The following is a 15,221-nucleotide window of genomic DNA, read 5'->3' as shown; positions in this document are numbered from 1 at the left end:
TCAAATATCCAGAAAACATTTGCATTCGTAGTGTTTGGTTGGTAAACATCCAGTTACGGAAATGCCAATAGCTTGCTATCATGTCTGTAGAGATTGCCCATTTAACCTAAAATGTATTCTGAAATGAATATATTAGGATGGCATCACAGAGCGTTCCAGAGCGTTATTAGATTTATTTAAAAAAAGAAAAAATTGTGAATTTCAGCCTAATCGGGATTTCAAAATTACAGACACATGGCTGAAATAAATTTTCATGTGTTAAAGCTTTGTAAAATGAGGCTATTTCTTACAGGACAAAATTCAGTGTCAAATACAACAGTAACACATACAAAAACAATCTATAAAAAACACACAATTTAGGAAAAAGCTAATTTTATTACTGGTATACAATTTTATGGACACTAAATCTTGTTAAAAACACAGAAACTTTGGAAAATATTTATGTAGTAAAAATGCCAGCGTTGCTGAGTTCTCAGGAAAAGGAAGTATAAACAATGGAAACATAACTGCTTAACTGAGACCCTTACAGAAAAATAATATATAAAACATTAAAGTGGCATGTGTCACTCCCATCTGCCAAGTGCAAACTATTAACGGCTTTGTGTAAAATATTGTGCTACGACTCCAATACCAGACTTTCAAATGCAGTAAACTTGTTACAGGGGCCAACACTGTGTACAGGGGCCAACACTGTATGTAGAAGCCACACGAAATTCTAGGTGAAAACTGCATCTAACCTTCAGGCCATCTGTCTTCTACTTTGTGAACAGTATGGTAAAAAAATAATTAATAGTGCTATAAAAAAAAAAACTCTGACAATAACTCAATACTGTGTAATCCTCTTATTGGACTACAAAGTTCACGATCATGAAATTATTGGTAAATCCTTAGTAATGCCCCATAGTATTGCTGAAGATCAATGCTGCTGCATAACAGAATGCTTGGTTATTTTTGGCTGGTGGCGAATCCATTCTTTCCACCTCCAGGTGAATAATGGGATATTCTCGGTGCTGAAACTTTGTGGAGGTCGTTGAATTCTGAGAAGTGCAAAGGTCGTTGTCTGTCTCGATACTGCATCATTGCAGTGGCGAACTACATATGTGCCAGTCATGAACTTTGGGAACCTGCCATAATGATAAAGAGACGGAGATAAACTGAATGAGTCTTTCATGCAAACATAGCTTATAGAAAGCTTCATCAAAATGTTCAAAATGACCTATTAACCACTTTACGGACTGCCCACCGTGGTTATACATCGCTACTTTGACTTTAAATACCAGGGTTATGGTAGCAGTTAGCTGCCATTACCCCGGAATATTTTTGCACAGTGGGCGATCCTCTTTTCTTTTTTTAGAGCGCCCTGTCCCTTCGAGCTCATGTGCAGAAGAGAACAAATACGCAAGTCGCACCCACATATGTAAACAGTGTTCAAACCACACATGTGAGGTATCGCCACAATCGTTACAGCGAAAGCATTAATTTTAGCACTAGACCTCCTCTGTAACTTCAAACAGGCTGTATAAATAAAAAATAAATACAATTAAGCGTCGCCTATTGGAGGTTTTTAAGTACCACAGTTTGTTGCCATTCCAGAAGCATGTGCAAGTTTAACCACTTAAGACCCCATTCACATCTAGGCGTTTTTACGCCTGTAGCGCTACGCCTCTGCCGCCAGAGGGCTGGAAATACATGTCCCTCTATGGAGATGGTTCACATCTCCACGCCGAACGCCGGACGCCTGTCGCCTGCGGCGTGAAAAAAGGTCCCGGACCTTTTTTTCAGGCGTCTTCGAGCGTTCGGCTAGGAGATGGCAATCATCTCCATAGAGGGGGTCATCTTGGGACACATCTAGGCGGACAATACCCGCGTTTTGTCGCCGCAAATCGCGGTACAAAACGCTGCTATTTTTACCGCGATTTGCGGCGACAAAACGCCGCGATTTCGTCCGTCTAGATGTGAATGCAGCCTAACGCCCGCCGCACGCCTATTTACTAGCGGGTCGGGGGGTCCGATCGGGACCCCCTCCGCTGCGTGCGGATTCCCGCGGGGAGCGATCCGGGACGACGGCGCGGCTATTTGTTTATAGCCGCCCCGTCGCTATCGCTCCCCGGAGCTGAAGAACGGGGAGAGCCGTATGTAAACACGGCTTCCCCGTGCTTCACTGTGGCGGCTGCATCGATCGAGTGATCCCTTTTATAAGGAGACTCGATCGATGACGTCAGTCCTACAGCCACACCCCCCTACAGTTGTAAACACACACTAGGTGAACCCTAACTCCTACAGCGCCCCCTGTGGTTAACTCCCAAACTGCAACTGTCATTTTCACAATAAACAATGCAATTTAAATGCATTTTTTGCTGTGAAAATGACAATGGTCCCAAAAATGTGTCAAAATTGTCCGAAGTGTCCGCCATAATGTCGCAGTCACGAAAAAAATCGCTAATCCCCGCCAATAGTAGTAAAAAAAAAAATTAATAAAAATGCAAAAAAAACTATCCACTATTTTGTAAACGCTATAAATTTTGTGCAAACCAATCGATAAACACTTATTGCGATGTTTTTTTTACCAAAAATAAGTAGAAGAATACGTATCGGCCTAAACTGAGGAAAAACATTTTTTTAATATATGTTTTTGGGGGATATTTATTATAGCAAAAAGTAAAAAATATTGTATTTTTTTCAAAATTGTCGCTCTATTTTTGTTTATAGCGCAAAAAATAAAAACCGCAGAGGTGATCAAATACCACCAAAATAAAGCTCTATTTGTGGGGAAAAAAGGACGCCAATTTTGTTTGGGAGCCACGTCGCACGACCGCGCAAATTGTCTGTTAAAGCGACGCAGTGCCAAATCGCAAAACCTGGCCTGGGCATTTAGCAACAAAATGGTCCGGGGCTTAAGTGGTTAAAGCGTGACATGTTACATATCAATTTACTTGGTGTAACATCATCTTTCACATTATACAAAAAAATTGGGCTAACTTTACTGTTTTCATTTATTTTTTAATTAAAAAAAGTGTTTTTTTTTTTTGGGAGAGAAGAAAAAATTGCGCTTGAAAGACCGCTGCGCAAATACGATGTGACAAAGTATTGCAAAGATTTCAATTTGATTCTCTAGTGTCTCTGCTTAAATATATATGTTTGGGGATTCTAATTAATTTTCTATCAAAAATAAACAAAAAGAAATAGGCTTGGTCCCTAAGTGGTTAAGTAAACCTTACCTCCAGCTGTTAAAACCAAACACTGCAGGATGTCAGAGAGAGAAACAATTCCTTTAGCCACATTATTCTTATCCACTACAACCAGTCTGTGTACCTAGAGGGCAAAATAAAAATGTGTTTTTAAAGAAAATAGTAAGCCCCAACCTCTATAACAAACACACTACAAGAGACCTACCGTGGCCTTTTTGTTATTTTACATCCACACGGGTATATATATAAAAAAAAAATTGTCTCAGTACAATTTTATTGAAAATTACAGAGGTGTACAAAAAGAAAAAAAAAAAACACATAAAAAGAAAAAAAAAAAAAAGTACAAAAGAGAAGCGTATCGAACAATCCTTAGGCACATTGATTTCAAGGCATTAGTATATAGATAGAAATCTTTCAGCTGAACGAATCTTAGGTCAAACATAAAGGTTTCTGAATTCAGAGCGTAATGTCAGGCCAAAGATGCTATCTGGTCAGCGTGAACCTTGTAGAGTTATACAAGAAACTTCAAGTGATACTAAAGCTTTGTTCAAAATAAAAATAAAATAACAAACATGTCATACTTTCTTCCACTGTGCAGCTCGTTTTGCACAGAGTGGCCCCAATCGTCCTCTGCTGGGAGCCCTCGGCGGCTCCTCCCTGCATTAGATAACCCCCTAGGAGAAGTGCTCTACCATAGGGGGTTACCTTGCAGGCGCGCTCCTGAGTCATACACTCGGCGCCCACAGACCTTGAGTGTATGACTTGGGCCCTGCATCATTGGATTTGATTGACAACAGCGGGAACCAATGGCTGCGCGGCTATGAATCTATCCACTCAAAGCCAGGACTCCGTGGAGAGAAGGACATCGGGGACACGCCCATGTAAATTCGTCTGGGGGGCCGGACACTGCCAGGCGTTTTTTCACCTTAATGCATACGATGCATTAACCACTTGAGACCCGCGCTATAGACAAAAGACGTCCACAGCGCGGCTCTCAAGTGCCGAGTTGACGTCTTTAGACGTCCTTTTATGTGCATTACCCGAGCGCGCAGCGGGTAAACACTGTCCCGGCACATCGCCGAAGAGCCAATGCGTGTACCTGGCTGCCGCGATGTCCGCCGGGTACGTGCGATCGTCGGTAACACAGCAGGGACATGGAGCTCTGTGTGTAAACACAGAGCTCCACGTGCTGTCAGAGGAGAGGAGACCGGTGGTGTGTCTCTTGTACACAGGGACACAGCATCGGTCACCTCCCCCAGTCACCCCCCTCCCCCCACACAGTTAGAACACACCCAGGATACACATTTAACCCCTTCCTCACCCCCTAGTGTTAACCCCTTCCCTGCCAGTCACATTTATACAGTAATTAGTGCATTTTTATAGCACTGATCGATGTATATATGTGAATGGTCCCAAATTTCTGTCAAAAGTGTCCGATACGTCCGCCGCAGTTTCTCCCATTCTTCTTTGCAGGACCTCTCAAGCTTCATCAGGTTGGATGCACAGTCACTTTCAGATCTCTCCAGAGATGTTCAATCGGGTTCAAGTCTGGGCTCTGGCTGGGCCACTCAAGGACATTCACAGAGTTGTCCTATAGCCACGCCTTTATCTTGGCTGTGTGCTTAGAATTGTTGTCCTGCTGGAAGATAAACCTTGGCCCCAGTCTGAGGTCCAGAGCGCTCTGGAGCAGGTTTTCATCAAGGATGTCTCTGTACATGTCTGCATTTATCTTTCCCTCGATCCTGACTAGTTTCCCAGTTCCTGCCGCTGAAAAACATCCCACAGCATGATGCTTCCACCACCACCATGTTTCACTGTAGGGATGGTGTTGGCCAGGTGATAAGCGTGGCTGGTTTCCTCCAGACACTATGCTTGCTATTCAGTCCAAAGAGTTCAATATTTGTTTAATCTAGAAAGCAAGGAGGGTAATGGGACTTTAAATGACGTGCATGAATACATGCACTTTCATCCCTAAATCGTAAATAAAACAGCTGGAACTCTGCCAGAGTGACCATCGGGTTCTTTGTCACCTCTCCAACTAAGGCCCTTCTCCCCTGATCGCTCAGTTTGGCTGTTAACTGTGGGACCTTATATAGACGGGCATGTGCCTTTCTAAATCATGTCCAATCAACTGAATTTACCACAGGTGGACTTCAACCATGTTTTAGAAACATCTGAAGGATGATCAGTGAAAACAGGATGCACCTGAGCTCAATTTAGAGTGTCATGGCAAAGGCTGTGAATACCTATGTACATGGGATTTTTTTTTTTTATTAATTTGCAAAGATTTAAAACAAAATTCTTTCACGTTGTCATTATGGGGTATGTTTTGTAGAATTTTGAGGAAAACAATGAATTTGTTCAATTTTTGAAAAAGGCTGTACCATAACAAAATGTGGAAAAAGTGAAGCTCTGTGAATACTTTCCAGATGCACTATAAGTTTTGTTTAGGCAAGAACTCTTCTTTCAACAAGTCACACTAGACCTTTTTGGTATTAGACTTCAGTAATCTAATATTCACACCTTTGCTTATTTTGCATTCACGGTGTCTCCTGATACTCTATTGATCGCTGCTGGTTATAACACATGTTCTGTAAAGTTTATTATTTTTCTACCTCTGCTTCAACGAGCCGGTTGATGATGGTTTCAAGGGTTTCATGTGGGTAACATTTTAGGACACCTTCAAAGTAATGAGAGCGATGTCCAAGGGCCTTTGTCACGGTGATATCCAAATTATTGTAAGTTTTCTCAGCAGCTAAATTCTAGATATAACAAAAGGAGATATCAGACCTGATGCATACAGAGATCACCAGAGTATGCTATGGTAATAGATAAGTACTCACAATGACATCAAACTTGGAATAAATATCCACCACACGCCCTGTGAACAAGAACAACCACACATGAAACTCTGTAATGTTATAGAATAAAATAACACACTTTGGTCATCCCTAGAATCTCTTTTCAGGATGCATTTCGCTCTCTTGCACTGTCAGTGGCATACATTCAGGCAAATACCATTTATCAATATAAATTCCCTAAATAAAGAATTCTGTAAAAGAGGAGAAAGTGAAGTGGTTGCCTTTCAAAAGTCCCTATTCACACGGCCGATTAAGGCCATATACCTTCAACAGTCAGCATTAGGCTGGCCATACATTATACAATTTTCTTGTACAATTTTCCTTTAGATTTACCAAAACCATATAATATGAGGCCATGCCAAAACACTTTCAATTTCTATGCAATCAGGCAGGCCCTTGCATTACATAGTTGAAGGTAAATCTAAAGGAAATTAAACAAAAAAATTGTATGGCCAGCATTAATCTCCGGCGGAGATCACTGATGTTTTGAATCAATTGCAACCAGGAAAATTGTACAAATCAATGACCAGGGCCTCTCCTCTGTCCATAATTGCATGTAATGCCTCAGATAAGCTGAGAGTCACGCCGATTCTTGGAGGTGTACAGCCTTGACTAACTGTGTGAATACATTCATGAACAGACTATTCAATCTGCTCTAGTAAATTTCAGTTTAGAACGTTGTTTTACTTTTTACAAGCAGCACCAATTTTTTTTTAAAGAATAGCCAGTTCACTGTGTTTAAAAGCAAACTACAAAACATTTGAGAGTTACAAATAGCAATGCATATATATATATATATATATATATATATATATATATATATATATATATATATATATATATATATATATATATATATATATATATATATATATATCTCTGGGTATAAGAAACTCATGCAATTGAACATGGGCTCAGGAGGCACTAGTTTCTTCCAACAATCCAAAGAATAAGCTTCAGATAAGGTAGAGTAAAAGTATCTAACTGTGGTAGGAGCATTAGGCTACATTTACACCGGCGATCTAGGCCGGTGCGAAATTTAGCGTCAGGAATCAAATATTCCTGCTGCAGCTGTGAGCGGCTAGTTGCAGCTGTCAGCCCCATTCACTTTAATGACAGGTCGTTGGGTGGCCGCAGCTATTCAATGGTCTTTGAAAATATAGTAATTACCTGCATCCAGCAGCGATCACTAGGTGCGTGGACAGCAGCCAATCACTGGGTGCGTGGACAGCAGCCAATCGCTGGGTGCGCGGACTGCAGCCAAACGCTGGGTGCGTGGACAGCAGCGATTAGCTGCAGCTGCCAGAGCCGGAGCGGGAATCTCTGATTCCCAATGCTACAATTTGCACCGGCCTAAATGGCTGGTGTGAATGTAGCTTTAGACTGTAAGGCGAGGACTGAAGAAACATGTATATTTTGTCTGCAAAGTGCAGTGGAATACAATGTATCCGATCACTTGATAAAGTATCACTAAACAATCCAGCTTTAACAAAACTCACTTGAAAAATAAAAAAGGAAACTATGTTTGGGTAGACACAAATGCTAAAATGTATAAGATCTGGAAGCAAGGAAATAAAAAAAATGAGACTGAAGGGGCTATAGGAAGGAAAAGGCTCAAGGATTCAAATGGTTAACAGGATGATGTATAGATAAAGAAAAAAGCTATTGTTTAGCTTGGGAAACTTTAAGCCGGTTCCTGACATGCAGGAAATATTATGAAAAGACCAGCACAATCAATGTGCAGTGCAGCACAGAAGGTCAGAGCAATAAACGGGCAACAAAAGCTAAAGTGAAGGAAACTGTTAGCAATGTACAGTGCGTTGAAAAAGTATTCATAAACCTTGAAATTTTCCACATTTTGTTATGTTACATACAAAAACATAAATGTAACCTTTTAGGATTTTATGTGATAGACCAACACAAAGTGGCACATAATTGTGAAGTGAAAAGAAAAATGATAAATGTTTTTCAATTTCATTCTTTTTACAAATAAATATCTGAAAAGTGTGGCGCACATTTGTATTCAGCCCCCCCCCCCCCCCAATCAATACTTTGTAGAACAATCTTTTTCTGCAGTTACAGCTGCAAGTCTTTTTGGGCATGTCTCTACCAGCTTTGCACATTTAGAGAGTGAAATTTTAGGCCAAAAATTAAATTTTTGGTCTCATCTGACCAAAGCACCTTCTTCCACATGTTTCCAGTGTCCCCCACATGGCTTCTCACAAACTGTAAATGGGGACTTCTTATGGCTTTCTTCTTGCCAATCTTCCATTAAGGCCAGATTTGTGGAGTACATGACTAATAGTTGTCCTGTGGACATATTCTCCCACCTGAGCTGTGGATCTCTGATAGACATGGCCTATCAGTTTAGGTGGACGGCCAAGTCTTGGTAGGTTTGCAGTTGTGCCATACTCTTTTCATTTTGAGATGATGGATTGAACAGTGCTTTGTGAGATGTTCTAAGCTTGGGATATTTTTTTTTAAAACCTAACCCTGCTTTAAACTTCTTCACAACTTTATCCCTGACCTGTCTGGTGTGTTCCTCGGCCTTCATGGTGCTGTTTGTCCACTAAAGTTCTCCAACAAAGCTGTGAGGGCTTCACATAACAGCTGTATTTATACTGAGATTAAATTACACACAGGTGGACACCATTTACTAATTAGGTGACTTCTGAAGGTTCCACTAGATTTTAGTTAGGAGTATCAGAGTAAAGGGGGCTGAATACAAATGCATGCCACACTTTTCAGATATTTATTTGTAAAAAAACTATTTAAAAACATTTATCATTTTCCTTCCACTTCACAATTATGAGCCACTTTGTGTTGGTCAATCACATAAAATCCCAATAAAATACATTTAAATTTTTCAAGGGGTGTGAATACTTTTTCAAGGCACTGTATATTAATTGTTGACAGCTATATAAAACTTAGCAACCCTTCTTTGGCACCTATACAGTATGTTAGACATAAAGTAGCTAAATCAGTGAAGCTATGGACTTCACATAAAATGCATTTGAAGTTTGTCACCTAAAATCACACTGAACAACGATCAGACATCTTGATTTCCTCCCTGTTCTTTATTATGGTGGTTACATAACTCTCATTTGCTCAGGTTAACTAGAGCTGTTCCACCTGTGGGGTATCACAGATATTTTACATAAAGCACTACCTGGCATCCCCACCCTTAGTTCTTCCACAGAATATTCTAGTTTGAAGATATCTATATAGAGGACATCGTCTCTAACGCTTGATATGATCACAAATCACTCATTTTTTTAGCAATTCTAAAAAAAATTACAAAAATGTGCAATGATATATAACCCTTCTGAAAGCTGGCTCACAGAACCTCTAAAGGTCTTTCACTATTGCTTTGGAGGGAGACTTGCCCACTATTTAATCAAGTTACAAGCCAACAACTTGACTTGATATAGCTGTATCACTAATGTTTTCTCACATCCTCTAATTGCCTGAATCAAAAAATAAATAAATATTGTGAGCCACATATTAGACCCTCGTTAAAACCAGCCACATGAGTGTTTGCATTTATTAACCAAGATGCAAAGAACTTTTTACAATAACAACTTAATTAAACCTTCAAATAAAAATGGGACCCTTGGATTCATCATAAAGACCCTGTCACATTTGCATTGTTGTCGGTGTCCTTGCTGAGGAGAGTCACTCTCATTAAATAAATAGGCCCGGATTCACGTAGAATGGCGTATCTTTGTGTGGGCGTAACGTATCCCATTTACATGATGCCTCCGCAACTTTTACAGGCAAGTGCCGTATTCTCAAACGAAAATTGTGGCGGCGTAGCGTAAAATAGGCCGGCGTAAGCCCGCCTAATTCAAATATGGTAGATGTGGGCGTGTGTTATGGAAATTTTGTGTGACCCCACGTAAATTATGCTTTTTCCGAACGGCGCATGCGCCGTCCGTGAAAGTATCCCAGTGTGCATGCTCCAAATTAACCCGCAAGAAGCCAATGCTTTCGACGTGAACGTAAATGACGCCCAGCCCTATTCGCGAACGACTTACGCAAACAACGTAAAAAATTTAAAATTTGACGCGGGAACGACGTCCATACTTAACATTGGTACGCCGCATCTACGCCTCATATAGCAGGGGTAACTTTACGCCGGGAAAAGCCTAACGTAAACGGCGTATCTGTACTGCGACGGCCAGGCGTACGTTCGTAAATGTGCGTATCTAGCTGATTTACATATTTCTAGGCGTAAATCAGCGTACATGCCCCTAGCGGCTAGCGTAAATATGCAGTTAAGATACGACGGCGTAAGAGACTTACACCGGTTGGATCTAATACAAATCTATGCGTAACCGATTCTAAGAATCAGGCGCATAGATACGACGGCTCGGATCTGGAGATACGCCGGCGTAACTTGTTTGAGAATCCGGGCCATGGTGACCATTGCTCCTGCAATATAAAGTGATGGGAGATCCGAAATGTTAAAGTTGTCATCAGAACAAGAGGTGAGGGAAATTTTTCCAATGGGGACACCTCTCCCTTTGTAGATATATACTCCTACCTTCTATTGTGTCTCTGTGAAAGGAAATCTCCCCAATAGCACACAATAAAAATTACTGGAGTTGTAATCCTTCCCCTCTCTATTCAGAATTTAAGCTGGCCATACATGGGTCAAAATTAAGCCGGATCAGCAGGAACCCGGAAAAATTTCGATCCATCGATGGGCAGGTTGGTTGTACTGAAGTTGATCGTTCAACTTCATAACAACCAGCCGGTCCGATTTTTTGCATATGGTCACTGTCAATGTCTAAAAATAATGTTCACTTTATAGCTTATTGCGCATATACCGTATATACACGAGTATAAGCCGAGGACCTAATTTTTACCACAAAAAAAAAAAATGGGAAAACGTATTGACTCAAGTATAAGCCTAGGGTGAGAATGCAGCAGCTACTGTAAGTGGAAAAGAGGGTCAACAATGCCCATTTGCATGCCTCACTGTGCCATAGCCATACCTCACTGTGCCCATTGCAGTCTCACTGTGCCATAACTCACTGTGCCCGAGTACCTGAATTATTGACAGGCGTTCATTTGACACTGTGTTTTGCCTATCACCGAGGTCCTCTCATCCTCAGACTCAGTTTCCCAGCAGACACTGTGTTCAGTGTTCCGCCAATCACAGGCATTCTTTCATCCTCGGACAAGAGAAGTCCGTGATTGGCGGAACACTGAACACAGTGTCTGCTGGGAAACTGTCCAAGGATGAGAGGACCTCCGTGATAGGCGGAACAAATGCCTATTACGGAACGAAACGCCAGGAGGAAGCCGCGACTTCTAAAAAAATAGACGACACCTGTCAAGAATTCAGGTACACTGACTCGAGTATAAGCCGAGGGGGGTATTTTCAGCCCTTAAAAAAAAAAAAAGAAGGGCTGAAAAACTTGGCTTATACTTGAGTATATACGGTATGTGGAAAGTTAGTTTGATAAATGTAATACAGCTATATGTGTATAAATATTATATAAATTAATATTAATACACATATAGCATAATATTAATACACACATTATAATAAATATTTTATATATATATATATATATATATATATATATATATATAAAATATTTTAGTGTAGCAAGTAGTATAGATTTAAAAAAAAAAAAAATGATGTATAATAAATTATATATATATATATATATATATATATATATATATATATATATATATATATATATATATATATATATATATATATATAAAAATAACACATATACACACACACACTTACCAGACTCATCAACAACAGGTAAAGCAGATACACGGCGCTGAACAAAAATACCCAGAGCAACATAGACAGGAGTGTTGGGATGCACCATAGCAATGTTATCGTATGTTCCAATCTTCAGCTGCTCTAACGTTTGGTTCACAAAAGCTGGCTTTTCCAGTTCAGACATCTGAAAAACACAGACAGAGAAAAGTGAAAAATTCCGAAGCCTGAAAGATGGAAGTAGCAACCATAGCTAGAAGGAGACTCACAAAAAGTTTAAGAAACTTGAGAATCCTCTTGTGTGTTAATATGTACAGTGTATTTCCGGAGTCTGGAGCAATGACAGGCAAACGATGAATGCGATTTTTAATCAGAGACGAAACTGCATCAAATAGGCTAAGGGGCAAAAAAATATTAGTTGAATATTGTAACAATTCCTAAGATGGACAAGTATTAAGCGTGACCAATACACACCTAGCACTGGGTGATATGCTGACCAAAGGCTTGAAAGAGTCTTGTAAATACACTTCTAAAGAAAGTAAATAATTTAACAATGTTTAGATCTCAGTTGCATTCAAGGAACTGATTATTTGTTCTACCCATATTTTTCCACACAAGAAATGGCAGATATTTATCTTGTAGTTTGAGAACATACCTCTCCAAGTCTCTATCTTATGTTCCTCCAGCTCATAAATTTGCACCTGATAACACACAGAGAGCAAAATAACACTTTAGTAAGCCATCAGAATTAAAGCTTATCATAAACTGCACCTACTAGTCACTGATCATCAATGAGAAAAAGACAGTCATAAAGCTTTTTTTTTTTCATGGTATATGCAATTTAAAGGGCATGACATGTTATACAGTTACATTTGTCCAGCTTGGACAAATGTAATCATGTATATATGATATACCCGGCCGATACTTTCGGGAAGCACTGAAGACACTATGGCCCAGATTCACATAGAACTGCAGCGGCGTAACGTATCGTAGATACGTTACACCGCCGCAAGTTTTCATTGCAAGTGCCTGATTCACCAAGCACTTGCATGAAAACTTACGCCGTAAGCCCGCGTAATTCAAAGGGGCGTGTGCCATTTAAACTAGGCGCGTTCCCGCGCTGGACCTACTGCGCATGCTCCGTTTTGAAATTCCCGCCGTGCGTAGCGTACTTTCAATCGCATAGTTAGGAAGACCCTAAAACAGAGATACGCCATCGTATCTCTTTTGTGAATCTGGCCCTTCTACTCCAATGATCTACACTGGCTTCCGGGGCCCGTGCTGAATGGCTGCTCTCCTGCACTGTGAACACGAGAGGTCAGCCGCCAATCACAGAACGCTTTGCATATTAAGAATAGTTGCACAGATCTCCGTTATTTCCTGTCAGGAAATAACGGAGATCTGTGCGTCGCTACCTAAGAGACTCCGGAAGGCGGAAGTGATTGGTTTCCATGTGAGAGCCGCGTATATGTGGACACGGCTGACGCGCATTCTTTGAAGAATGACTGTAGCTTGCTGGCTGGATTTTAGGTTTGAACATTCCCCGCTGGTGAACATGGGAGCGGGTGTTAAATGTGTCATCACTGGAGCGAACATTAAAGAGTCATCATTCTAACCTATATGAGCCGTGGTGTATGGGAGTGGATCAGCAGGCTGCCGTTGGGAGTATTTACACAGAGGCTTTAATACAAGCCCTCCTAAGGTAAGGGGCTGGAACACACTATTCTCCAGTCACTGTGGGAAGCCTGAAGGTGATATTTACAAGCACGATTGCACGTTCAGCATCAAGCACTCAAGTTATGCTTTATGGATTCATTGGAGCACCTTTCTCACTTTAAAACTATTATTGATAAATTTTTTCTTTGGACTTTTAAAGAATATCTTTTGCACGGATTGTGCACTGGACACTTTGAACACTGCACTTTATTTTGATTGATTGTTATCTTATTGACCTTTTTTGCACATTATTATTTTGTTCATGCCCACCTGCGCATGCTACGTATTTGTCTATTTTTTATATATTATATATATATTTTTTATATTTTACATTTTGTGGATCTTTTGTCCATTATTTCACATATTTTTGCACTATGCACTTTTAATTGGATGAAGCACCTTTGGATTTTTACATTATTTATCTGCATTTTATATATATATTATGATTATCATTCGTAGTGATTCTACATCTACATTGTGCTGAGGTTGGCACAGTTGTTTTTTTACCTTATTAGGGACCTATTATTTACCACTCTCATGACTTACCACATTAATCCTTAATGTTGGGTGGTCATTCCCTGGATGTACTTTTGAGTGGAACATATTTAGACCCACAGCAGGTGGAGGATTGACCTATTAGCCATTTGGATTTACATCTTTGTTGTGTGGTATATTATTTATTAACAGGAAATTGTTTTTATTTGGGCAAGCGCCACTACACCCACCCTTGTTTCATTTACTGTCAGTGCGTGAGCACTATTAGTCATAGCTGCTGCTCATTAGCTGTAATTTTATTTATTTTATTTATTTTAGCCTAGTTTGCCCGTGGGTAGGTTGATTTGCGCATTAGTTCCCCCCCTTTTTACATACTCTCAATCTCGTCCAATTTTAGAAAACGTTGCATTCATTCAGAAGATGGATGGCGTTGCTTAAATGGTGCCTGTAATGTATTCACAAGACACCACTCAGCACAGGACCCAAGAACACGTGGAGATCATTGAAGTAGCGGTGTCTACTTCAGGGATTTCCAGCTTCCAGCAGCATAGGCAGGTCATAGATACATTTTTGTTAACCAAAATTATCTAAAAGTTGAGAAAAGTGAAGTAGTTGCCCACAATAAGCTGAAGGCCTATGCGGGGGGTGAGGGGAGCACTCAGGCAGCTTCCCCCTGTGGCAGCACGGTCACGTGGGGGTGAACAGAATGCTGCTCTATATCCAGGTATTTACATTGCTCCTGGTAAGAACAAACACAAGGGGCCAGATTCAGAAAGATCAGCGGATCTTTCTGCTGGCGTAAATCCCGGTCGCCAGGGCGATTAGAAATAGTGTCCTGGCGACTTGGCTTGGAAGGTGGGCGCCATCTGGTGGTGAGCCGTTGGTATTACAAATTATTACCACCAGATGTGAGCTGCCGCCATCTGGTGGTGGCCGTTGGTATTACAAGTTAAGCATTACAAGTTAAACAGCAATTCTAATGTAATTTTTCACTATTTTCACTGCCATCTTCTTCCCTCTAATTAGAACCCCCAAACATTATATATATTTTTTATCCTAACACCCTAGAGTATAAAATGTCCATCGTTGCAATACTTTCTGGCTAGTATTCGATGCATACTAGCCCATTATGTTTTTCATTTGCAGGCTGCAGCAGAGAGCTAAAGAGGAAGTAAAACCCATCAGAGTTTACTTCCTCTTTAAACATCA

The 15,221-nt window shown here is 40.4% G+C and overlaps 1 protein-coding gene across 1 annotated transcript in view; it reads right to left on the bottom strand.

Annotated features, from left to right (window-relative positions):
* Positions 1 to 355: 355 nt before the first annotated feature.
* Positions 356 to 15,221, bottom strand: part of PRKAG1 (protein kinase AMP-activated non-catalytic subunit gamma 1) — a 38,295-nt gene continuing 23,429 nt past the window's right edge. Inside the window, exons 6-13 of the mRNA XM_040341173.1 lie at positions 12,457 to 12,502; positions 12,276 to 12,330; positions 12,071 to 12,197; positions 11,823 to 11,988; positions 6,032 to 6,069; positions 5,804 to 5,950; positions 3,219 to 3,312; positions 356 to 1,124 (exon numbers count right to left, since the gene is read on the bottom strand). Coding sequence (XP_040197107.1) covers positions 1,108 to 1,124; positions 3,219 to 3,312; positions 5,804 to 5,950; positions 6,032 to 6,069; positions 11,823 to 11,988; positions 12,071 to 12,197; positions 12,276 to 12,330; positions 12,457 to 12,502 — 690 coding nt within the window. The 3' untranslated portion in view covers positions 356 to 1,107. The remainder of the gene's footprint in view (positions 1,125 to 3,218; positions 3,313 to 5,803; positions 5,951 to 6,031; positions 6,070 to 11,822; positions 11,989 to 12,070; positions 12,198 to 12,275; positions 12,331 to 12,456; positions 12,503 to 15,221) is intronic.

This window comes from Rana temporaria, chromosome 2 (assembly GCF_905171775.1).
Source record: "Rana temporaria chromosome 2, aRanTem1.1, whole genome shotgun sequence".
In the NCBI taxonomy this organism is placed as follows: domain Eukaryota; kingdom Metazoa; phylum Chordata; class Amphibia; order Anura; family Ranidae; genus Rana; species Rana temporaria.
Note: the sequence above shows the minus strand (reverse complement) of the source record. Positions and strands in the feature narration are given on the sequence as shown.